This window comes from Amblyomma maculatum, chromosome 2, assembly GCF_055883805.1.
Source record: "Amblyomma maculatum isolate TAMU_Amacu chromosome 2, ASM5588380v1, whole genome shotgun sequence".
NCBI classification, from domain to species: domain Eukaryota; kingdom Metazoa; phylum Arthropoda; class Arachnida; order Ixodida; family Ixodidae; genus Amblyomma; species Amblyomma maculatum.
Window position 1 is genome coordinate 35,117,654 of NC_139345.1, and position 23,945 is coordinate 35,141,598.

Sequence of the window (23,945 nt, forward strand, 5' to 3'; positions counted from 1 at the left end):
CTTCTTTGTCTCTTAAGTACTTGTTTGGTAAGCGCTAATAATGCCGTCTGAATCTGATCCTGAGAAACACTTGTGTTGCAAAATTCGTTGATATCTGCGGACGTCGAAAAATCACCAGCGTTCCCCTGTAACCTCTGCCGCCGTGGCTGGTTGAGAGAAGTGTTGCTCCCAGGCCAATCCGTCGTACCCCCTCCGTCGCCCGTGAATACCAGCGGCCCTCGCAAAAGGGAAGCGGCGTCTAGAGTGGGACCGCTTGCTGTTTCTCCTCTTCCGAGAACCAGGAGCTCTCTCTATTGTACCCTGCCCCGGGCAGTTTGCTTTTGTTCAGCGATGAAGCGTATGGGCTATGCTGGGCTGCGGTGAGCCGAAGCTGTGAACGTGCCCAGTGGTGCGCTGGGTTCCGCTCAGAATCTATGCGGCACGGCTTTTTAGAACCTCTTTCCTTCTACTGGCCGAAAGTGTGCATGAAAAGGTTCTCTCCCTGTCCAGCTGTGCCGCCAGCGTTCGCAAGCGTGACAACAGCACTCCGCCCCCAACAAGACTGCGCCCCCACCCCTCCCCCACCCATCTTACTGCTTATTCCATGAAAATGAATCTTTTTTAAGAAAGTAAGGAAATTGCCTTCTTTTCGACTGAGGCTTCTTTCCTGAGCGGCTTCTGCACCCCCCCCCCCCCCCCCCCCCAAGCAAGCAAATAAAAAGAACGGGTAAGCAAACGAAAAGGTTAAAAGCGTGTGTTCTTGCATTTTACAAGTTATGTACAATTATGTTAGACGCCGCATAAAAAAGCCATTACACAAATATGTGAATACACATTTGGAAATAATCAGACAGTTTAGTTAATGCAGGAGCTGTTATTGCCAAAAAACCGAAGCAAATTTTCACTAGTATGTCAGTCGCAGCCCCAGACAGCACTAATCCTCGCGGGTCTTTTTATTTTCTTCACAAACTGCCAACGCAAGCCTCGTACCTTCATTTTGAAAACTGGCGCAAAGATTGCGACAGAGCTGGGAGCAATCTCGTTGGATTTTGGGAGGCTTGCAAACAACCCATGTCCGATGGTAGTGCCCTAATGAAGCCTTAGTGGAGTGCCGTGGACTGGTTCATGCGTCTTCTTAGTGCGTATCTGTGGGATGCAGCTGCTGTCAGCAGGTCAACGTGAGGTGACGGCAACCTATTGAGAAGACGAGAAGGTCAGGAGCATGCACCAACAATAAGCGGCGGCCCTGGGAACAGGAACACATAACATGCGGCCGACAGACGTGTGCTTAGCACATTCATAACAATACATCTACCGCTTTAGCTGGCGCAAAATCTTCGTTGGACATGATATTTCGTTCGGCTGAAGAGATGAACGAGGACACTTACCCGGTCGTTAGCCCAGGGTGAGATTTCGCTGGCTGGAGTTCATTGTGAAGAAGATTACAGAACAATGGCCACCAACAATTCCACTCAAAACTTTTTACTTAAGTGCCTTAGGCCAGGTGCTACATTTGACTCTAAGACGCTACGAAAACTGGGTCATCATACATGAGAGTTCATTTCTCTAGGCGAAGCTAGCAGCACGCTGCATGCTTCGCACTGAGGAAAAATGGCAGCATTCTCTATACGTTTTACAGTGAGAAGGAACATGGGGAAATTCCTAGGACCTGTGAGTACAAATGAATGCCTTGCATCCTCCTCAGAAAGGGATGCGACTATTACCGAACAAAAACACATGGAAATGTTGGTTAGTTCGTCAACACAGACGGCAAGATTTTGACCCTCCGACCAGGGACACCGCTGAAGAGCAATACACGTTGCTAGCTGTGCAGATGTCCTTGATGTATTAGAAGATAGAAGAGCAAAAAAAAAAAAAAAACCTTTGATAATAATAATGATGATGATGACGACGACGACCCCATTTACAAAGCAGTAACGAAATTTATCTTCCGTATTGGGCTGAAAATGTCCTGTATGAGACAAGCGTCACCAACGAGCCATCGAAGAGTTGTTTTCCAGTGATCGGTCTGTGGGCTAGGTAGATCACCGCAAAGCAAATTTTTGCAGATTGCCAGCATTTCGAATTCCTCGCAGTAACTGCGTCCTCAGTTCCAAAGTCGCAAAGCACATTGTTTGAGCGGAACGGGCTGTTTCGCCTTTGCTAGTGTTTACTGAAGTAAACGAACGAAGGCCACTGGTACCTGGCCGCAGCTGAGCCGTCTGCGTTTTTTTTTCCCCCATTTGAAGGAAGGTACATAAGCCTGGAAGAGAAGGTTGCTCGCAGCATCTTATCTTCGCAATCAGTGTTTGCGCTGGCGCCTAGGAAGCCGTTTACTCTCAAACACTAATGGCGAAGATAAGATACTGTGGGCTAAGCGGTTCTCAAGTGGTACCGTGGAAGCGGGGGAAGCATGAATGGTACCCGCATCTAAAAAAGGGAACAATGGTGCCGAATATAAAATGATTATCCAGAAAGAGAGAGACGTTTTTCAAAGCACACATGTGTGAATTTTATTAACCTCGTTAAGTGTATAGTGAAAAGTTTCTCCTCACAGAGGATAGTAACTAGTATCTGCTTTGGCATCAGGTAGAAGCAGCAGCAGCCATGACGGTGTCAGGCGTCGCGGTGAGTGAGCGCATGTTCACTTCTTCAGCTTCTGTAGCTTCTCGATCTCCTCGCGGGTGGTGGCCGACGTCTGCTGCTTGAGCTCTTCGTTGCCCGCCGTGACGCCCCAGTTGTCCGGTTGCGAGAACGCGCTCGAGAAAGGCCGGCCCGTGGACGGGTTCAGGCTCTCCCAGTAGGCGCGGGATGCCCTGCAAGAAAGCATCGTTACCGTAAAACAAGTGCATAGGTTGACATTATGAACAGCAGCATAAACGCAGCCAAGATTACTGCACAAAAATGATGGCGGTTATCATTATCACTGCCAACGGCAACCCCGAGAAGCACGCTGGGAACCACAGATGCCTCCTCCATTGCGAGGGTTATCCGCAAAGCAAGGACACCTCTCAGAAAGAGTCGTGCGTTACGTGTTGCGCGAATTGCGGGCTTCATAGTGCGGCTCGCAACATGGACTACTCGGTCGAAGCTCACGTCACGAATGATGTCGAGATCCGCAGTGCTGATGAGCTTTGATTCTGCTGGAATGGAAACAGTGTCCTGACAAATTTCGTTCAAAGTTACACGACTCGTGCGAATGCTTCAACCTCTGCAGGTTTATCCCGGACAACGACGTTGTGATAGAAGCTTCTCTTTCAAATTTAATTTCTTCTCTCTTATTTTAAGACTAAATTTAGCGGGAACTTACCGAGCGCGCACCCAGGGCTTGGTGTGCATGCGTAGTCCCTCGCCCCAGACGTCGTGCTTCTGTGAGGCGTCGGGCAGCGCGCCGCCCCGCTCCTTGGACAGCTCCTCGGCGATGGCGCGCACGTGGTATGGCTCGAAGCCGCAACAGCCGCCGATGTAACGGACGCCCAAGTCGTACGCCTCGCGAGCGTAGCGCTGAATGTCCCAGCGGGAACACACGCGCGGCTCCAGGGCTGCGTAGATAAACGGTGCGCATTCGACGACAGTTGGGGCGCAAGAAAGCAAAGAACACCGCCTCGCAAGCCTGATCCGTCAAAATATGCCTCAGTGAAGAGGAACTAACATTCTATATACCCAGAGACGTCTTAATGAAACATGAGAGAACGAAAGTTGTATATCGCGCCCAAACATTGTGTCAAATGTTTTCCAGTTTTGGCTGTGACAGTCTTCCTCTCTGAAAAAAAAAAAAAAGCAACCTATCAGTTTTGAGGGAAGGTGAAAGATCCAGGAGTTTTCTTACGCGCTGAATAAGAACGGAAAACAGAAAGAAGCCATGCAACTGGATACCCGTTTATAACAGGCACATCACGACTGTAAGCGCCTAAATGTTTCAGGAAATGCCGCTCGGAATTGCGCCTCAGACGCACTGCCAAATCATTAAGCTGCGACATCTTGAAGAAGAAATGCCTAATTATTTTGAGACTTTTAGGTGCCATACCGTGAACGACGCCGGTCATTACATATGAAAGTTACAATTGCAACTATAGCGCAATATAAAGTGGTAGCCCTTTTATTCTGTCGCCATGACACGTTTCTTGCTTTGTAAACAGTAACTTCAGGGAGTCTTTCTTTTTTTTTTTTTTCTAATTTGCTACTAGACTTCAGCGCCCTTACTCAGCCATGAAAGTTGCACCAAGATATTTAGCCACTAAATGCATTTCCGGCATAACTGCGTGAAATAGAATACATTTTAATAAACTTTTAATGAAGGACGCTTGTATTTACTAAGGTTACTAAATGCGCAGTTCATAGCAAGGTCCAAGACGTTTTTGCCGAACGCCTGGAAGGCACTCAGTAATTCATTAGATGCGCCTTTATTGCGACCATAAGCTCGTGCCTTACCGAATGGGAATTCGGGAAGGTCAATGAAGCCTTGCTTGCCGGCATCTGGCGTGTGGTATGCGAGTGGTTGAGTGACGAAGTGCGCCTTGAGTCCAGCTGCACGCACCGCCTCGATCATGAGCTTGACGCCCTCGAGCACCACGAAAGGATCGAAGTGGCAGTTGATGCCCACCACGTTTGCACCTACGAACGATCACAGAGGAAGGCGATGAGGATAAGTACTAGTACACGGTCCGCCTGCTCCATAGAACCCTGGGTAACATGCCCTCATAAAGCAAAAGTAGGACGTGTCACACGCACGCGCACACACACGCGCGCACACACGCACGCACAAATGCGAAATGACATCAAGTGGCCGATGCCAAAATCTGGCGTCGGTGTTGCTGTTGGCGTTGTCGGCGTACAGGGCGAAAAATCACGGTCATGGGAGTGGTAGTTGGCAGACGAAAGCACCAGGCCCTGTTTGGCTGCACAGCTGCGTGACGGCCCTTAACCACATGGCATGGCCCAAGGCCCAAGTTCGAAAGGGCTGCCTAAGTTATCAACTCCTGCAACACGCAGGAGTTAATAACTTGGGCAGCCCTTTCGAAATGAGATGATGAGATAGGAATAGAACCCTCTGGGATTCCAAGCCAGACACGCTACTGTAGGCCACACAGGCACATTCGTGCGGCTTGGTTTCAGCGGAGTTTTATATCTATGTCGGCTGGACTTTCACATAATGCAATGCGATTATCATTTATTGGGAATGAATGGATGCCATCGACTTGAAGAATTATGCGTCGATTTCACTGAGCTATAGTATAGATAATCAGCTTCGTTATCATAAACGTCATCAACATACGACGTCACGATCATCATCATGTCAACTATGATATTTTGATTTCTGGTGCTCTCTCTCTCTTTTTTTTTTTTTTTTGCTCGTGGAAGCTCGCTCACTTTTGATTCCTCGAACGTTTTTACTGAGCGTCATGAACGTTATCAGCAAATTAAATTCGACATACGTGTCACATTCTTAGACGTGTGATTACGCAAGCATAAGTAGCGACAGTGTGGAGGTGCCTCCAAAAAAGTATAAAAGAGGAATGAATGAGCCACCGGCGAACTCACCGGCTTTGACCATGCGCACGGCGCAGTCCCCAGCAGACACGCCGTGCATGTCTCCCTCCGGGCCGATGCACAGGGTGGCCACCACGGGAAGGCCCGTCTCCTTGCACACCTCGATCGCCATCTCCATCTCCTCGACGTGTTCGAAGTACTGCGCATGACCGACCGAACAAGTTAGAGCAGCGATCGCGTTGACATCCACTATAGCCGATTGCAGTGACCGCATTCGTTCTCGTGAAAGTTTTGCTTACGCTGCAACCTATTCCTTGTTTAGTTAAAAAGAGGCGAAGTTTTTCAGTCCGACAGCAGTTGCCGCTAGCCACGAAATCACATTAACAGATTCGTGGGTGTAGAACTTAACTCCACGTGTGGAGTTCCTCGGTCATATTACAGAGATGTTGCAGTACTTAATTTTCGTGGGCGTTGCAAAACATGACACCAGAAAGTAAGGGTGACACTGTTTGTAAAAGTGAAGACAGCCAATACTTCGCTTTTGCCCTATCCTCTCTCCGTTTATCGTTTAATTACCGCACAACACTTCTTAAAGAAGTTTTTGCACGCTGTAAGAACGGTTGCGAGGCTCACTAAGCTTCTTGCTTTGGGGACAATGACATATATCACAAATTGGCTCTGGATGTAAGTGCGCAGCGTACCTCGCAGATGAGGAAGTCGAGCTTGTTCTTGACGAAGACGTTGACCTGCTTGCGAAAGACGTCCTGGACCTCGGTCTTGGAGCAGCCGCTCAGGTAAGAGGGAGTCTGCGAAATGCCGCCAGCCACGAGCGCATCTTTTTCGGAGGCCACCTCCTGGGCCAGCTTGCACGCTGCTTCGTTGATGTCAGCACCCTGCGTGAGGACCATAACGGAACATAGCAAGGAATACAGAAATGAATAAAATTGTATAGAATGCAGACGAGCCTTACAGGAGGAGACTCCTCAAACCACTAAAATCTCGCGGGCGGTAAAATTACACGAGAATGTCGCCACTGAAAGCTCCAGTGGCACGCATACCGTGAAGTTCTTGCCGGCCAGGTTTCCGCGGTTGATGAGCTTATCGTCGCTGGCGTAGAAGGTGAACGCTTGCATCACGTCAGCACCCGCACGCAGGAACTCCCGGTGGAGTTGACGCACTGGAGGAAGTGATAAGGAAAACGGGACAGACTAGACGTGAGCATTCACAGCGCTAAGTGCGAGAAAATGACCGAGAGGTGAATTCTAGCTAGTATATAGCACTGCATCGTTTTCCTGAACCTGTCAGCACTGAAGTTGTTAACGCGATCTATAGGTCTTCTATAGTTGTGAAGGCAGGCTTATTTCATAAAACTGAGAACAGCGCGCTCATGCGGTAGTCGTCATGAAATCATTTTATCTTTTTAAGGCCGAAGCCTTACTTGGTTTATGGTGAAAATCTCCCGTGGGCGAGATCTGTCTGCGAGATTCCGCGGGATATTGGCGTTGTTCTGTCTAACCTTGAATAAAAAGATCATTCTTAGCGGAAATCTAGCTCCTACCCCTCCGATCACCAGCCGAGCGCTTTAAGAACGCCACTCCGGGCACACGAGGAACATTTTAGTTATCCTTGTCTGGCGTTCTTGCCGTCTGGGTAGTGACGACGACGCCTTGACCCCGGTCTCCACGATGGAGCATGGCGCACGCCATCTGCCGCCAGTTATGAGGACCAAGCGCCGCAACTAGCGCGTGCCATCGCCGCCGAGTGGACCTACCCATCTCGAATCCGGCACGGAAGAAGCCCCTGTCCTGCACTGTGTGATCAGCGGAGTTTTGTCAAATGAACGCTAGAGTAGATCTACCAGTCCCAAAGGCTTTCGCCTAATCGCACTTAAGGGGTCTTAAGTGCATCGAGAATTTTTTTCTTGCCGGTTTGTTGGGTTCAGATTGAACCCGAAATAATTTAAATAATCTGCGACTTTTGCGTATTTGTCGCGGTCATGATTGCAACACGAGTGGGCAAATTTTCTCTCTACCGGCTTCTTGGAGATACTTTAACAAAGCCACAAGCCAAGCTGTTTTGTTAATTAAAACATTGAAGTCAGAAGGGGTGTTGCACAATACCAGCGTTGAAAATAAGGTTTATCGGGTTTGACGTCCCAAAACGAGTCAGGCTATGGCCATAGTGGAGGGCTCCGGGTAATTTCGACCATCTTGCATTCTTTACCGTGCACTGACATCGTAGAGTGTACGGCTCCTTGCGTTTCACTTACACAGTAAAGCGGCCGGCGCTGCTGGATAGTAGCAGTAGTAAACATTTATTGATTTGGGAAACAAAATGTCAAAGACCCGAGCAGCTGGTATCGAACTCGTCCACTGTGGTCACGTTTCGATGGAGGCGGCCCTCATAGCCCGAATCGTTTAGGTAAACGACATTCTTTCAGCGCTGATGGAAACGTGGAAGGTAGCTTGGGTACACTATCGCGAGTATACTTGAGTATAACAATAACATTTAAAGGGATTGCATCACCCATCGATGAGAACAGTGAGTCGCGTCATCCTAGCTGCTACATCTTGTTCCTCTACTATAGTGCACCAGCGAGACCACGAGGTTGGGTACAGATTAAGGTGGCTGTTGTTGCTTGTTAAACTTGTAATCGAACGTGATCCGGTACCGAGTCGAGACCCTGTCGTTAAAGGCCCACTGTCCACCCTCCGGTCGAAAATATTTTCTTTCTCGGTTACTGTGAGACTTCGCCCCTAGAACGCAAGACCGCAAAATGTTTTTGAAAAAAGTAACTAATAACGCAGTTACAGCCACCGCAATCACCCGATTCTGTCATGCTTCTCTCCTTCCGTTCCCTCGCAAAGGTTTTTCACTCTCCTGCCCGAGGTCGTCTAGCCTCCGCAAGACAAATTCCCCTTCCTCCTCCGCGTTTGGCGGGAGGTGGGGCGTGGCACTGCGCGAGCGCGGAAAAAAAAAAAAAAAAAGAAACGGCCGAGGGAGCGCGCGCAGCTGGATTCAGTCTGGCCGTGGCGAGGGAAAAGCGCGCAGCGAGCGGTAGACAGCCATCCTTCTTCCGTCAGTCAGCGAGACGGACCAATGGACGTCGTTCGCGGTACGTACGTCATTACTGTGGCCCGTCGGGCCAGCGCAGGAAACGGGGAAGCTGGCTTCCCAAAGGAGAGCATGAGAGAGCTTTGAATTGTATTTTCGATGCTTTGCGGCGCGCATGTCACTGTAGCATTTTGCACAGACTATCTCCGGTACCTGATCGAAACACTGGGCTCCTTTGCTTAAAAGGGCCTTCCCTGGACAGTGGCCCTTTAAGTGTAGTACGTACCTGCCTCCGGGTGCTCGGCGGCGGCCTCGGGCGTCCAGGGGCCAGCCTTGACGTAGCCCCTTTTCTCGAGAGCAAACACGAAGCCGCCATCGCCGATGACGACACCCTTGTCCAGGCGCTCCAGAAGTCCTACTTTAGTCTGCAGAGAAAGAGAGAGGTAGAGAGAGAATTAGCATTGTAACTAAATGCAAAAAGTTTGGGCTAGTTGATTCTAGCTGTATGGCTGAGTCATGGTTAATAACGCGCTAAAAGAAAGGATGAAGAGACCTCGCAGTAGAAAATGATACAGAAGTGTAAGGTGTATCCTGTTATATATAAAGTTGTCCTGACAAAGGGAATACCATTCCCCAAACTGTCGACAAAATAAACTGCGAAAACGAACAATCGTGTCTGTCGTAATGCTCTACTTTATATATATATATATATATATATATATATATATATATATATATATATATATATATATATATATATATATATATATATATATATATATATATATATCGGAGAAGACAAGCTACCCTGGCGTCGTCTACAAGATTCCTTGCAAAGACTGCAGCGCTTCCTACATAGGCGAAACTGGCGACTTCAGAAGACGATTGAAGGAACATCAACGTGACGTAAAGAACAAAAAAGTGACTTCTAACGCTCTAGCAGAGCACAATCAAGACACGGGCCACCTGATTGACTGGGATTCCGCGCAGATACTTGAAAGGGAAAAACTGTTATCTACCCGCCTACTCAATTAATCATTACACATCCAAATGACAAGCGAAGCGATAAACAGGACGCGGGGAAATTTACCCGAGATGTACATGCACTTTGTATACGCAACACTTTAACTTCATAAGCAACGGCCCATCTCGTTTCATTTCCATTGTGAACAAGGCACCCGTAGCGGTGCCGAAACGTCAATGTGTTTATGTTTTGTTTTTACTTTTTCTGTTTTTTCTGTGACTTCAGCGAGTGCTGTTTTCGTCAACATGCTGAATTTCCCTTGCCGGACGGGTTTCCGTCGAATCCTCAACTATATATATATATTGTTCGTTTTCGCAGTGTATTTTGTCGACAGTTTGGGGAATGGTATTCCCTTCATCAGGACAATTATATATATATATATATATATATATATATATATATATATATATATATATATATATATATATATATATATATATATATATATATATATATATATTGCCACGTGCCTAGCGCCGCGCCACAGCCGTGCTTGGTGCCGACGACGACGAAGCGGTTGTTGGCACGAGCGGAGCGCTGGTGCTGAACATTGTCATCAGAGCTAGAAGAAAACCTGACTCTTGGGTCTTGCCTTCACGGTACCGTGTACCTTGATGGCTCCCTGTGGCTTGAGTCGTGACAATATATAACTTAAGTCGCTGAATAGGTTACAAAATGGAATAAGAAGAACTGGCTGAGTCTCCTGGCAAATAGAATGACAGCTCAGGGTGTGCGCAGTGGCCATTTCAAAGTTGAGCATTCAGCAAGGTGCGACGCGAAACAGTACGTGACCCTACTGTCCAGCTTGTTTTGTTCAGTAGCGACAAATGACAAAAGGGGCTAGGCTCCAATAGCCACACTGCCCTGCCCCGTTTTGTGCGTGGTACGTGTTTCGTGTGAGCTTCCCTATCGGTTCGTTGTCGGCGGAAAAATGTTCCGATTTTTGTCAGCGCTTGTGTCCTTTCTACGTTCGCATTTTATGCGTCGCGGTTTTTCAGTCAATATGATCGACTGCACTGACAAGCAATTTTTTTCCTTTGCTTTCAATACAGCAGCTTATTTACTACAATACGCCGGCAGCTACACTAAACCACCAACGGGAGTAGATCGAGCGACTCCTTTAGTTGCCAATCCACAGCCCCAGAAAGCAGGTGATGACGCGCCGGTACCCCTGCGCTTCCACAGTACGCACTAAGCTGGTACTGCTTCTTTTACTAGAACTCTCGCTTGCTGCGTTTAATGATGCCGCGTATAGCCTTATCATCCAGCCGTGTTCTTTACATGCCAACCTCAGACGCCCGCGGTGGGTGAAGAGGCCCGATACTTGAGACGATGTTTGTTTTGTCTGGGAGCAAACGGACAAGCTCCGTTTCATGTGCACTCCTTTGTGTGCGCTGTGTGAGACGATAAGGAATGTCACAGGATCGATCGCCCGACGGAAACTGGTGCTTGTAGATAACGCGACGATTGGTGCAGCTATATCTCAATAGAAATATTGCACACATCAGTGACGTGATCTGTGTTTACAGGGCACGAAGGGGCGATCAATCACGAAGGAACCAGTTCCCTCCTGTTTCCGGTGATATCAATGTGTGAGCTTCCACACAGAGCGACGGAGAAATGGAATCGGGCCAGCATTTCTAGAGGCGGCAGTAATTATTCACTAGCCTTCCTATCTGAGTGCTGCCATACATGGGCTATAGAAACAAAACATTGTCGTAAGATTCGTAGCGAAAAAAAAAAAATAAATAGAAGATCAGGTTCGTTTGCGAAAGAAAAAAAAAAGGATGAAGTGCCGCGAAATTCGGGGTAATATTCATGAGAAGACTGGAAAAGCAAAACGTTTCTTTTTTTAGCTTAAGGTGCATGTGAACTGTGTATGTCGGGAAAATAAGTCGAAACGTTAAAATTTTGAGCAGACTAAGCATCACTCATTTCAAGGGGTTTCGGTCAGGTTGCATGGGTGGAGGCAGCGTAGCAATCTACGACAGACACAATATTCTGTATTAAGAGGCTAACGTTTTCAAGTGAACGAATCCACAATTTCTATGAATTTTCACGTGGTGCGGCCAACAGTTTCTCATCGATGAGAGAAAAACAACCGTCAATCTCTAGGTAAGGCAGTTCACAAACCAAAGCAATGTTAAGGCATTACAACTCAGAAAGCGTTTCGTGATAGTAAATGCTTACCTTTGAATTTTTTACTAACAGGAAGAAGAAAGAAAAAAAAAGAAAAAAATTAGAATGCACTGTGCTTTGACTGCCAAAATATAAATATGAAGTTGCCGCGAGCCTGTGTGAAGTTACAGCGCGGCGGCACTGGCCACTCTAGATTTAGAAAAGAACAAAAAGCTTGTTCAAAAAGACGGTCTCGTAGACTAAACGCCACACAGACTATTAGCTACATAATTTTGATCTATATTGAACTGCCTTGATCAAGTAATTAAAGCACAATTTTCAACTGGTAAATACACATGTGACCAAACGTCATGACCTTGTTTACGTGGCCCAAGAACAGCGGTTTCTTCACGTGTGAGGATGACAGGAGTTATTTGGAGAATAACGTGGCGATAAGCAACACATACTCATTACCTTTTACTCAGCGACTGAGTCAAAATTAAAGAGCACTGCAGAATCTGCATTGCATGGAGTAATGCGAAAGCACGGCCGGATGCTACTGTTGGTTGCTTCTAGTTGCTTAATTCACTTCTTGTTTACCCATTTTAGTCTTTGGTGCTTTCAAATTGCGCGCCAATGCCTCCCTATGCCCTTTCTCGGCTCTACTTCCGGTTGCGTGACGTTACATCTTTTACGTCACGTTAATTCACTTCTTGTTTATCAATTTTAGTATTTCCTACTTTCAAATTGCGCGCCAATCCTTTCCTATGCCCTTTTTCGGCTCTACTTCCGGTTGCGTGACGTCCCATTCTTGACGTCATTCTAATTGACTGCCTTAATTAACTACTTTAGTCTTTGGTACTTTCAAACTGGGCGCCAATCCCTTCCTATGCCCGTTTTTGCCTCGACTTCAGGTTGCGTGACGTCCCCTTAATTGACTGATTGAATTAACTATTTTAGTATTTGATACATTCAAATGTGGCGCCAAGCCGTTGGCTAATGAGACAATTTTCGCCTTCACTTTTTACATTCTTTTCCGCGTGTAATTAATTACCTAATTAACTTATTGGCCTAATTATTTTTTCGCACACAACATTACGTAATCCTTTACGATTGACACCACCCACAAACCTCTACGCCTTTTCAATAACTCACAACTACTGCGGACACCATTTTCGTGTTTTGCCTGTAATTGATTACATAATTAACTTATTGGCCTAATTAATTTTTCGGCAAGAACACTACGTCAACCTCTATCGATTGCCACCACTCATTAACCTCTACACCTTCTCAATTACTCGCAACTGCTGAGGACACGATTTTGCAAACGCGGTCTGCGGACAGAAATCTGTGAACATAGCGAAGTAATGCTTCGCATTAATACTGGTCAGAGCCGCGCTATATACCCTTTAATTTGGATACAACTTAGGACTCCTTTCAAATATTACAGCGCCATTTTATTCATGCCATAACACCATTGGCATCGAATTTTGAGTGTTGCAAATATGCGCGCAACGGCCTTCCCGAAATCCTCTAATTGTCCTCGTTATATGCCTGCTGTTGCCACAGATTTCCCAAGCTTGTGACATTTGTCACGGCAACGCTTTCTTTATGTATCAACGAGTATCAACTCCAACACTGCGAAATTAACCACCGTTCGTATGTTATCTGCGACGAACTTATTTGCCATGTTCACTTCTCCTTTCAACTTAACTATGCACAGCTTACTTTCTGTTTACCCCCCCCCCCCCCCCCCCCCCCCCATCTCTCCGTCATGTTTGCAGTGCTCTAGGTCTGTCATGCTGATCATTGGCGTACAGTATATGTGTCGCCGGTGGCTTCCGTTAGACCAACGGCATAAGGGGAGAAGAGACTCTCATCGATTCTTTTGTACACGAGAATTAGCACAGATCATTATGGGACGATTTGTCAATTTTCGTCTTTTCCCACTACAAAGCCTCAAGTTCACTTCTTTTATCTGCTCGAGAAAAAAAGAACACAACAAGCTGTATTTTTTGGCTAGCACAACAAAAAATAATGTGTGGTATAAATAAAAAAGAACAAGACCTCGTTAAAAATGAATATTCAGCGCCAGAGGGGCACCTGCAAGACAGTCGTACAACTCTAAGGCATTATAGAACACCTCCTTCATACTGGTCGAGTTGCACGAGCAATCTTATCTGCTGTTATCAGTGCGCGCTCGATACAGTCTGGTTGGAATATGGGCAGTGACAATTTATGAAGCTCGGCCGCGAGGGGGCTGTAAAATTGCTTCCAAAAATATGCGCTAGGTCCGCAGTCTTTTGGGACCCAGCGACCGCCAACCTCAAAATGGCTCATCGCAATGAACAAGACCGTAGTGTTAGCGGCTGACTTATGGGGCCGGGAATTCCAGCCTGGGCGCCGGCTGTGTGGACCTCGAATCACAAGTCAGCGTCCCGTGAGTGCGCCTTGGAACTTAATTGTAAGCTGAACAGTCTTTTCTTTCGCATCTTTTTTTTTTTTTTCGTTCTAATGATAAGAGTAGTATAGGCCAGCATATTTGGTCTCGACCTAGACAATGTCGCGATGTCACATACCTATACTATGCTTCTGCGCTGATTAGTTTACTTTTGTTCAAGATGAGCGGAAACGATCGATAACGTTGGAGAAGAATCTGTAGGCAGCAGGGGCACCGCATTTCAACATTCGTTGAATATCAGTAATGATAGCGCTAACGCTCACTTGTGGTATCAGTGCTCATGGAACACCATCTGCATGGCCGCAGCCGGCGACCATCAAACTAACTGTGTTGTCGGTGCAAACGTCGTTAAACTGCTTTCTTCAACAATACATGTTAGACATGTACTGACAAGCATCGCATATGTGCCATTGTTCCAAAACCACGTCTCTACGCAAATTGCAACTATCATCGTCAAGCTATTATACGTATATTAACCACACGAGGGCACTGAATTGTTGACGCCTACTAACCACATGCTGCTGGCGAAAGCAATACACACGCGAAAAGACCACTCATCATCACGCGATTATATATATATTAACCACATCAAGGTATTAAGTCATTGACGGCTGCTAACCACATGCAGCTGGCGAAAGCAACACACACGCGCAAACAAAAGCCACGTTGAGCCGCTCACGATGAGAAATCCCTGCTCGCACTCACCTTCGTGTGAAGATGGAGATTTCGACGACATGCCCGGGTGGCTGCTCTGCCTCAATTTTGAAGGGGTGTGCCCCGCCTTATACTACGCCATCGAAATGTAACAAACGGCTCCCCATGACCGCTGCGGGCCAAGCTGGAGAATTTTGCAAAGACGCCATGACGTCTTCTCTGTGAAGCGCGGTGCAGAGCAAGCATCACTGTGTTCGTCATCTTTTTCCTTCGCAAAATTAATTCTATTTTCATGTATAGTATCAATTTTCTGAAAGAAAAACAAGACGAAACGAATTCTATATATAAAAAAAATGTTTTCGCTGATTGCGTTGCATAGTGTACTATATGATTAAAAAAAAAAAAAAAAAGGAAACATTCCGGTTCTGTTAGGTGATGCGCGCGTCTACGCGGTCCTCGGTGCGACCACGCATGGGCATACGCATTTCTGCCGGGATATGTTTCTGTGCATTTTGAGGTTTCTCGAAATCAGCACGTGATGTGCGTCCCTAACAAATTAGAGTAATCCCAGCTGGTATGTGTGGAAGACATGCACAGCATGCACTACACGTTGACTGCACGTGGTGTGCGCGTTGTGTTCATTGTAACTCGGGCCCATTCATTGTACTATGACATCATCATCCTCATTTTGCATTCTAACTCTTCTTTGCTTCCCTTTAGCTCCCTCTCCACAGTGAAGTAGCAGGCAAGAGGAACCTTACGGCCGGCCGTTTTCAACACATTTCTCTTCAATAAAATAATCTCTCTCTGCCCCACTGTCCACGGAGACATGAGTGTAGATTCGTGACCATGCAGGTTGACGCAAAGAGCAGGAAGGTGACAGCATTATCTTTCCATGGTTATTTAGTGCAAAATCACAATCATCTTGTGTAGAACTGTCTGAGTTTACCGGCAACATAGACGCCGGCTACCCAAAGGTGTAATTTGTTACTTGCAGAGTCAACTGAAAATTAACTCTGTCTTACCCTCTCGCTAAACGACTGTGCCGAAAAAGTAAAAAGGAAAGAGAAATGGCGGTTGTTATTATTTTCCGGCCCCATCCGGAGCACGAAGAAAATAATAGATCGTGACATGGCTGGTAGCAACTGTCCCCTGTAGCTACGTTTAGTTAAACATCACCGTCATGTGCAAGAATAGTGTACGCAGTAGAAATCTAAGCTTTGGGCTCCAGTGTAAACTATGCTCTCAGAGCATTAGCACTTGGGACAAAAAGGCGTCGACGAGACATCAAAGGGCTCCTGTCGTTGCTCTCCTGATATGCTCTTTTGTGCAATAAGTTTAAACTAAAAAAAAAAAAAAAATAGCGCTGTGCTTAACTGTTCTTGACCTTCTATAAAGGAATACCACCTCTCCGTCTTGCGCACGCCAGTGAGTCGAGGATAAATACGGCGTAGGCTGTCCGATACCATTATTGACATAAGCAATTGTCTGAAGGGTCAAAAGGATGGGAGCGTTAAGCCTGATATTTCCGGGAAAGATGACTTTGTGGTCAAAGATCGCTGAGAGGTCAGTGATTGTGAGCACGTGTTCATGTGCTCCGCAAGTGCTGTGGTGCGCTCCCTCCGCCTTCCTATGCACCCCCCCCCCCCCCCCCCTCAGTGCACTGATATACTCCGCCAGTACACTCGTTTTACGAAGGCCAGTACGCCCGTACATGGCCCGTGAAATCTGCCGCGGAGAAGCACATCTAACTGATAACAGCCGGGTGCCGGATGTCGTCGAGATTGCGCGAGGCTTGTTTGACCACACTCAATGAGCGTGTGTGCCATCTGCAGGCGGCGCGTGCCAAACTTGTTTGCAAGCGCAAGACGCGTTCACTGCGAACGTTATCGATGTGTACACGAAGCGACACATACTTCCTGCCATCGGCATTTTTGTCGTAAATGAAGGGTACGTGTATAGCACTTTTTCCAAACCGAATCGTACACACATGGTGCTTGCTACAGAATCGAATACGAATGGAATAGAGGGAGAACCGGATCGAGTGTTTTAGAGCGCAGTTTTTATGCGCCCGTTAATCGGTTGAGCTGCGTCGCCGTTTTTGTCGGTGTAACCGAGTATCACGAGTCAAAAAAAAAAAAAAAAATATCGAAAGAACAGAATGGAGGGCCTTGAACTCCGTCCCACTCGCTCGTGACTCTTCTTTCCCTTTTTCTGAGAAATTCTCTTTGGCTCATGAGCAAAACAGAGTGCTTGGTAACTCACATACAAGCATCTCTCAAATTCTTTGCCTCATTATACCACGGAAAAAAAAAAAAAATGAAACACTTAAATAGCTGCGCTGAAGTTTCGGATTAGGGAGCATCGTAATTGTCCTTCAATATTTCTGCTGATATTTCCTACTTGTGCGATTTTTAACAGTGCTAAGTTATTTAGGTGGTATTAGTTATGCAGCTCTAGCTGTTAAAAGTTAAAACAGTGTACAAGACAATATATAACTTTCTTATTGTCAAGTTCCACACATAGGAAGAGTCCCCCATGCTGTTGATGACGGAGCAGAATAAACTAGCGCCATGTATCTGCGTATGACGCAGGCGAGAGCTACGTGCGTGCCATGGCCTCCAAACATGGCCTTTTTTCTCGCTTCCATCGAAAAGCAGCCGCCGTCAATCTCGCATCCTCGCGGGTAAAGTAGTCGAGCGCCCTTATAACTGCGCCACAGCGGCGGGCTCCCCAATTCGCTTCGTTCAACGAATCGAATAGAACGGTATCCGATTCGCTATTCGAAATTTTAGAATATTCGCACATCGCCACAGCAAATATACGCAGATGACCTATACTCCTGCCTTCATTCTTTCACTGCGAGCTGATACGGGCCAGAGACTTAGGGCACGTCTAATGGTTCGGCTTGGACTCGAGCGCAGCAGTGCAGAGATGGACGCGTTGTACAATGAAAGATAGACAGCAGTGCCATGCCATGACAGAAAGCTGCCTCACCTGGGCAAAAGTTAAACGCCCTTTTCCCCGTCTGCAACGTGCGTCTGAAAGGAAATCCTGGATGTCCCTTTGATCACAGTATGTGTTAGATCACGTGCTAAAATTCCAGCTACCTTCTCATTTGCCTAACTTTGGCAGTCGATATGGCCAAGCGAAATTCATTTCCTTCAGTGCAATCAACGACTCATCGAGTCCTTGTCGGTTCTCGCGGAGGTAGGTGCTACAGCGTTCAAAAACTCATCTTTGGACGTGAAACTCGGCCTTTTGATTCCTCGTTTAGCTACCGGTTCGGAACATTAGCATGAACGGACTTCATGCGGGCTAGGTATAAAAGCGAAACTATGGCTGCAATAGCATTCCTAGCTTCCCGGCTCGCATTGCTATTGTGTTATGTTACGTGCATACACTGTAGCTCCTTAATCTCGCTGGGGCTGCTTTCACGTCCGTGTGCAACGGCACAATCTGCCAGGCACTAAAAGTTACCCTGTATATGACACTGTTTAACTCACTGTTTCATTCCCAAGTGCTCTTGAATGAAATTACTGATTTCGAACGTTGAACCCTACCAATGCATTACGCATAAAAGCCGTAGACGCCAGCACATATTTGCAGAACAAACAAGGCTTCCCGATAACACGTTACACGCCTATATCTATTTGCATGTCCGCAAAGAGGGAGCAAAAAAGTGAGAACCGATAAGCTTTTATCTATTATTGTTTCACGGCAAAAAAAAAAAAATCGTAGTCTTGCCTGGGAACCAGTGCGCCTAACTGCAATTTGCAAATTCACGGCTATGTTGATTGCGCTGTCCTCAGCATATACGGAGAAAACAATGAAGCACTCGGATATACTCTTCCATAGATAGTGACGATCTTATTTTTTTTTTATTCTTTTTTTCGCTGTCGTTATGGTTTTCCAGAATGCAGCTTGGGCAGAGTCGTAGGTACATACAACATCCTGCGGATCTTGCCTAGATCCTTCTGAGGCTGTATATGTGCGAATCCAACCACTTGGATGTGTTCATAGTTAGTGTATCCGACATGCAGGTTATAAACGATATTCACGCTGCAGGGTGTTTAGTAGTGTTAATCATGTTTTGGAACAGTGTATGCAGTGAAGAGGCATTCGTGAACGGCGTATCGCTCGCTCAAAGATATATTGAATTACAACAAATTGTGAACGCATACATAAACAAATATGTATGATAAACTGAGGGGAAAGTAACGAACGCCCATAACGACACCGCCCCTCAGTAATGGTGCAGTGGTTAGAGCGCTCGACTGATGTGCCCAAGGATGCAGGATCGAATCCCAGCCGCGGCGGCCCCTTTTTTTGGATGGAACGAAAAACAATGCGCCCGTGTGCTCTGCGATGTCAGTGCACGTTAAAGAACCCCCGGTGGTAGAAATTTCCAGAGCCCTCCACAGCCGCGTCTCGTAGCCTGAGTTGCTTTGGGACGTTGAACACCGAAAGTTCAGTTCAGTCGTGTCCGAATCTTCGTGAACCTATGGACCATGTCACGCCACGCTTTCCGGTCTCTTACTATCTTCCTAACATCACATAACTTCATCTGCAGTGCCTCGAGGATGCCATCTAACCATCGCGTTCGCTGCCTACCCCTTCTCCGGCGACCCTCAACCTTTCCCAACATCAAATGTTTCTCCAGCGACTCCTCTCTTCTCATCAGATGATCAAAGTAGCTGAGCTTTAACTTTAGAATTTGACCCTCCGATGAGCAGTCAGGGTTTATGGTCGACGATATCGACTGATTTCATCTTCTGGCAGTCCAAGAAACTCTCAAGAGTCTTCGCCAGCACCACAATTCAAACGCGTCAATTCTTCGGCGGTCAGCCTTTTTCACAGTCCAACTCTTGCATCCATACATCACAACTGGAAAGACCATAGCACGAGTTATACGGATCTTGGTTGGCAGACTAATGTCTCTGCTCTGTCTCCTGAAACCGAAAACAAAACCAAATAATGACCCCACAGCTGTCATTGAACGTTATCCCTCACATGTAAAAAAAAAAAAAAAAAGAAGTTGCTGCATCCTGGCAGGCATGTCATCAAGGGCAAGGTAGCATATGGACGGTCGAAAGAAACGTATGCAGCCGGTAAGCCAAGTCAATCCGAAGATAATTCTGTTGGTGGCAGGGACCATTAATGAATCAATGGGAGCTAATATAGAAAGTTAAATTTGGGTTTCAGGAGAGCATGCAGCTGTGAAATTGCCCTCAAGTCCGAATATATGATTAAACGTAATCTGTCTCGGCGCATAGGTGCAAGGGGGTCGCGTATACACAACGCTAGAAGAAGCCAGCGATATGGCGCGCCAAGTGAGACTAGTCAGTGTTATCGCTTCCATAGATATGTTGCAGATATATCCGTACTATGCAGCGGTATTTCAAGGGAATTAGCACATCGCATGACGTGTACTGGTTGCGAGATGCAACATTAGCAATTTTTAGACTGGGAAGCAGCGGAACGCACTTTCTTTGCTGCTTCGGCTTTTCTTTCTGTGCGAAGAACGACGTGCTGAGCGTTGTCACGAATAAGCGTACGAGCGCCAGAATCGTAGAAGAGCTGATGTGATCCTGGTTTTAATGAACGACCGCATTATTTTGCACGATCCACGGCTTCCGCAATGAGCCACGCACGTTCTGAGGCCATTTTATTTTTCATCTTCACCGGTTTTGAAACCCTTGCGACATGCGTGAACGTCGTAGAGTGCAGAATCTCTTCTACCGCATTACGATACGCGCCTTATCTTCAGCTGCTTACAAGTAACGAGCCTTAACTAGACCTTTACCTTTTGGAACGGAGCCATACTTCTCGCTGCCATTTCACAAGACGCGGTGTCTGTATTCTGCGTTTCTGTCGGTACGTGTGGAATATTATTACTCCGAAGCAATGAAGCCGGTTGTGGTCTGGAATATCCTGTCCTGAAAGTCACATTGCCTGCCAGTCGCTGCGACAAGTATCATCGTATAGTCTACTAACTACAAAATGTTGATTTGAAACGGACACCGGAAATGATAAATGCGTTGCTTGACTTTGACGAAATGAACTAATCCGACGCTGTTATTTCAGCTCATTCTTTCTTTTTTTTTCTTCTGGGTAGAAATAGATGTAAGCATGTGGCATACCACAAACTAAAAGGGCGGCTGGAAGTCTGTCCACGCGTAGTGTCCTAGAATTAAACTGCAGCAGACCGCGAGAAACACCAGTTGTAATAAAGGTCGCCGTGGGGAAAAGACTAATAGGTGCTTCGTGTACGTGGAGGGGATAACAGTCACACTAGCGATAGTACTGCCTGGTGATTACCACCTTACATATCAAGAAGTGCAATCAATAAGGAAGCGCACTTATGAAAGGGTGAAAACTAGGAGTAGACTCCTACACCTACGCACATATGTATGTCCCCTACATGACAGCGCACCTCACATACAGTTAACGGTAAACCAAAGATATGTGCAGCTGGCACAGAACCGGGTTTATTGGAGGGAGATCGGATAGGCATTTCCGTGCAGTGGGTATACGATGGTGAAGTGAAAGATTAGAACGCTTCACTGTCTCTTGAGATTTTGTTGCGTAGGTGCCGTTGGCCGATGCAAAGATTATTTGAGCTTCGTTAATTAAAGTTTGGTGGAGGACTTCAGTTAACACGCTGATGCATATAACCAATAGTCGTTGACGAGTAGCGCAACCTTCCAATAGCTGTCCCATGCACAGATCGCTCAGCGTCAGCGTACTAGCAGAACAAAACGTATGAGCACGACAATTTCGGTGACTGATAAATGAGGTCCGACTCTGCAAAGTAGTACGGATAAGCGACACTCGTAGGCGTGCACCAGCTCCACTGCACTCTGAGGAGAAAGCTTCACGAGCACTGTTCGCTGGCGCAAGCATTTTACAAAAAAGTGGCTAACCCCTCCATTAACAATGCGCTAAACAGACGGCCAGACGCCGCAGGAGAGTACATACCGCACAGGCTCTATTTGGTCTCCAGATTGGATATAGATGACCTGCTAATATCCCAAGCTTCTTATGCCATAGACGCTACTGAGATTTCTGCCCTGTTCGGATCTCCAGTTGATGACTGCCGTAGGTTACGTGGCCTCACGGAAGACTTTGCTTTCTCGTAAAACAATTTATTACTATTATTGTTGTGTACGCGAACCGACGCACATCCACACCGCATCCTAGCAAACGGACGCACGGACGCTCCAGTTGCAATGCCTCCTTGCGAACCGACGCACATCCACACCGCATCCTAGCAAACGGACGCACGGACGCTCCAGTTGCAATGCCTCCTTGCACGCGCGAGCCGGCCGCTTCAGAGATCAGCAGGGGTCCCCCCTGCCCGCGACGACGCGCGGGACCAAGGCACGAGAAGCAATGCCATCTTTACAAGCGCTCGTGTTTCTCTCTTTCCTTCTCTTCTCCTCTCTCCCGAAGGCTCAATAAACGCAGTCTCTTCTCAGCAACCGAATCGAAAGGTTCGTCGCTCACGGGGCTTTCCACCACCACCCACGCCCCAAACATAACACTGGCGACGAGAAGTTGGATTTAGAGCAGACGCAGTTGAAAATCAGGCCATTTTCTGAAGAGAGGAGGAGGCCAACGGCGGCCGAGAAGGGGGAATGACAGGAAACTCCCAATATTCGCCGAAAGGACCGACTGCACAGCATAGCTTTTTCAGCTATAGGAGAGCAGGAAATCAATCTCCGGAGCACTGTGAGACTGGCCTTCGAGAGCGAACGCGGTCGCTAACCTGTCATGTAAAAAGAAGAGACCCTAGCATGACGTCAAGCTGCATCCGGTGACCACGTGAACGTACGTTTCCTTCGTTGGCTCTACACCTGCTAACGCAAAGCGAAATTTCAAAGCAGGAAATTTACCACCTGTGCTGCCTATATCATACTCATTTTATCCAGGATGCAAAGAGCTTAACTTCACTGGGATTGCAGTACAGACTTGTAAATCTTCACACTCAGAATAGTTCGTATGTGAGGCAGAAGAAAAACAGCAATCAAGCCCGGTGCCGTCGACTTGGAACGAGTTCGTTGAAATGGGGGGCGCTAAACGAACGTTAAAGCCAGGCGCGTTGAAAGAGGAAGGTCATTGTCCGCAAGAAACTTTGACAGTGCGTTATCAACGCCCCTAGCATAAAAGCGGTTACATTGTTTCTGCACACTGTTGTGTAGATCTCGGGGCGTGATTATTGCAGGTTTGACCTGTATTGTTAATAGAAGTGTCCTTGAGTAAAATATACTCGATAAACTTCCAGTTTGTAAGCAATCGTTTGCGGCAACACTGCTTTTTTTCTTCAATTTCTGTGTTTTATGGGTGCTTTTGCGACATCGAACTTAGCAAGCTGTGAGGACTACATTTAAGAAAGCTTTGTGCCATTTCGATGAAAACACTAAAACACGGGATGCTTCGGTCAAGGTAAGAACATAGAAGACAAGCACGTCAAAAGCATGTCAAAGTGGGGTTGTTCGCCATCGCACAATGTCATCTTACTAACTTCACTACGGTTAGAACGCGAAATGAAAAAGAAACGCCCGCAGGGCTTCATGCTAACGCCTGCTGTCTCGTGCCTCGACTACGAGGAACAAAAAATAACGAAAACTACGCCCGAGATTGTCGACAGTACAAACAGACAGACCAGCTCCTTCGATAAGATGGCATGAAGAGAAGTCGAGATCTCCTAAGTAATGGCTGGGGATCAAAAAAAAAAAAAAAATGAGCTAGGATAAGAGACATCTGAACCGAATGTTTTCATTGGAAGAAAGAAAGAAAGTTCTTGTTTCGCGTGCTCACCATGGTGCTCTGTGGATGTCGGGTTAGCGGACCGCTTGGTGCTTTCTGCCACGAACGGTGCCTCGGCAAAAGAATTCCTTCCTGGCGTAGGGGCCCCCCATAAATAGGGGTTTTGTGCACACGACCCTAACCCCCGGGGAGGAAGTGAGAGGGGATGTACTCTCCCTCCTCCAATGTGCGTACATACTTGCGTACACTGTGGGAAAGGCGAGAGGAACAAGGCACTATCGATCTTCGGGACTGTATAGTAAGGGACCCCCGCCAGAGGCACGTGCTGCGGCGTACGTTTCGCCCCTTCGCCCCCTTTTCTCTTCGGCTGCTCCTCCTCCAGATGTCCACTAA

The 23,945-nt window shown here is 47.0% G+C and overlaps 1 protein-coding gene across 1 annotated transcript; it reads right to left on the bottom strand.

Annotated features, from left to right (window-relative positions):
- Positions 1–2,468: 2,468 nt before the first annotated feature.
- Positions 2,469–23,874, bottom strand: LOC146198345 (betaine--homocysteine S-methyltransferase 1-like). The gene is made up of 8 exons (XM_084593792.1): positions 23,604–23,874; positions 8,810–8,948; positions 6,528–6,646; positions 6,171–6,362; positions 5,521–5,668; positions 4,411–4,593; positions 3,290–3,521; positions 2,469–2,795 (listed from the first exon to the last, which is right to left on the bottom strand). Exons 1-8 carry the CDS (start codon positions 23,604–23,606, stop codon positions 2,624–2,626), a joined length of 1,188 nt encoding a protein of 395 aa, XP_084449918.1. The 5' UTR covers positions 23,607–23,874; the 3' UTR covers positions 2,469–2,623.
- Positions 23,875–23,945: the final 71 nt, after the last annotated feature.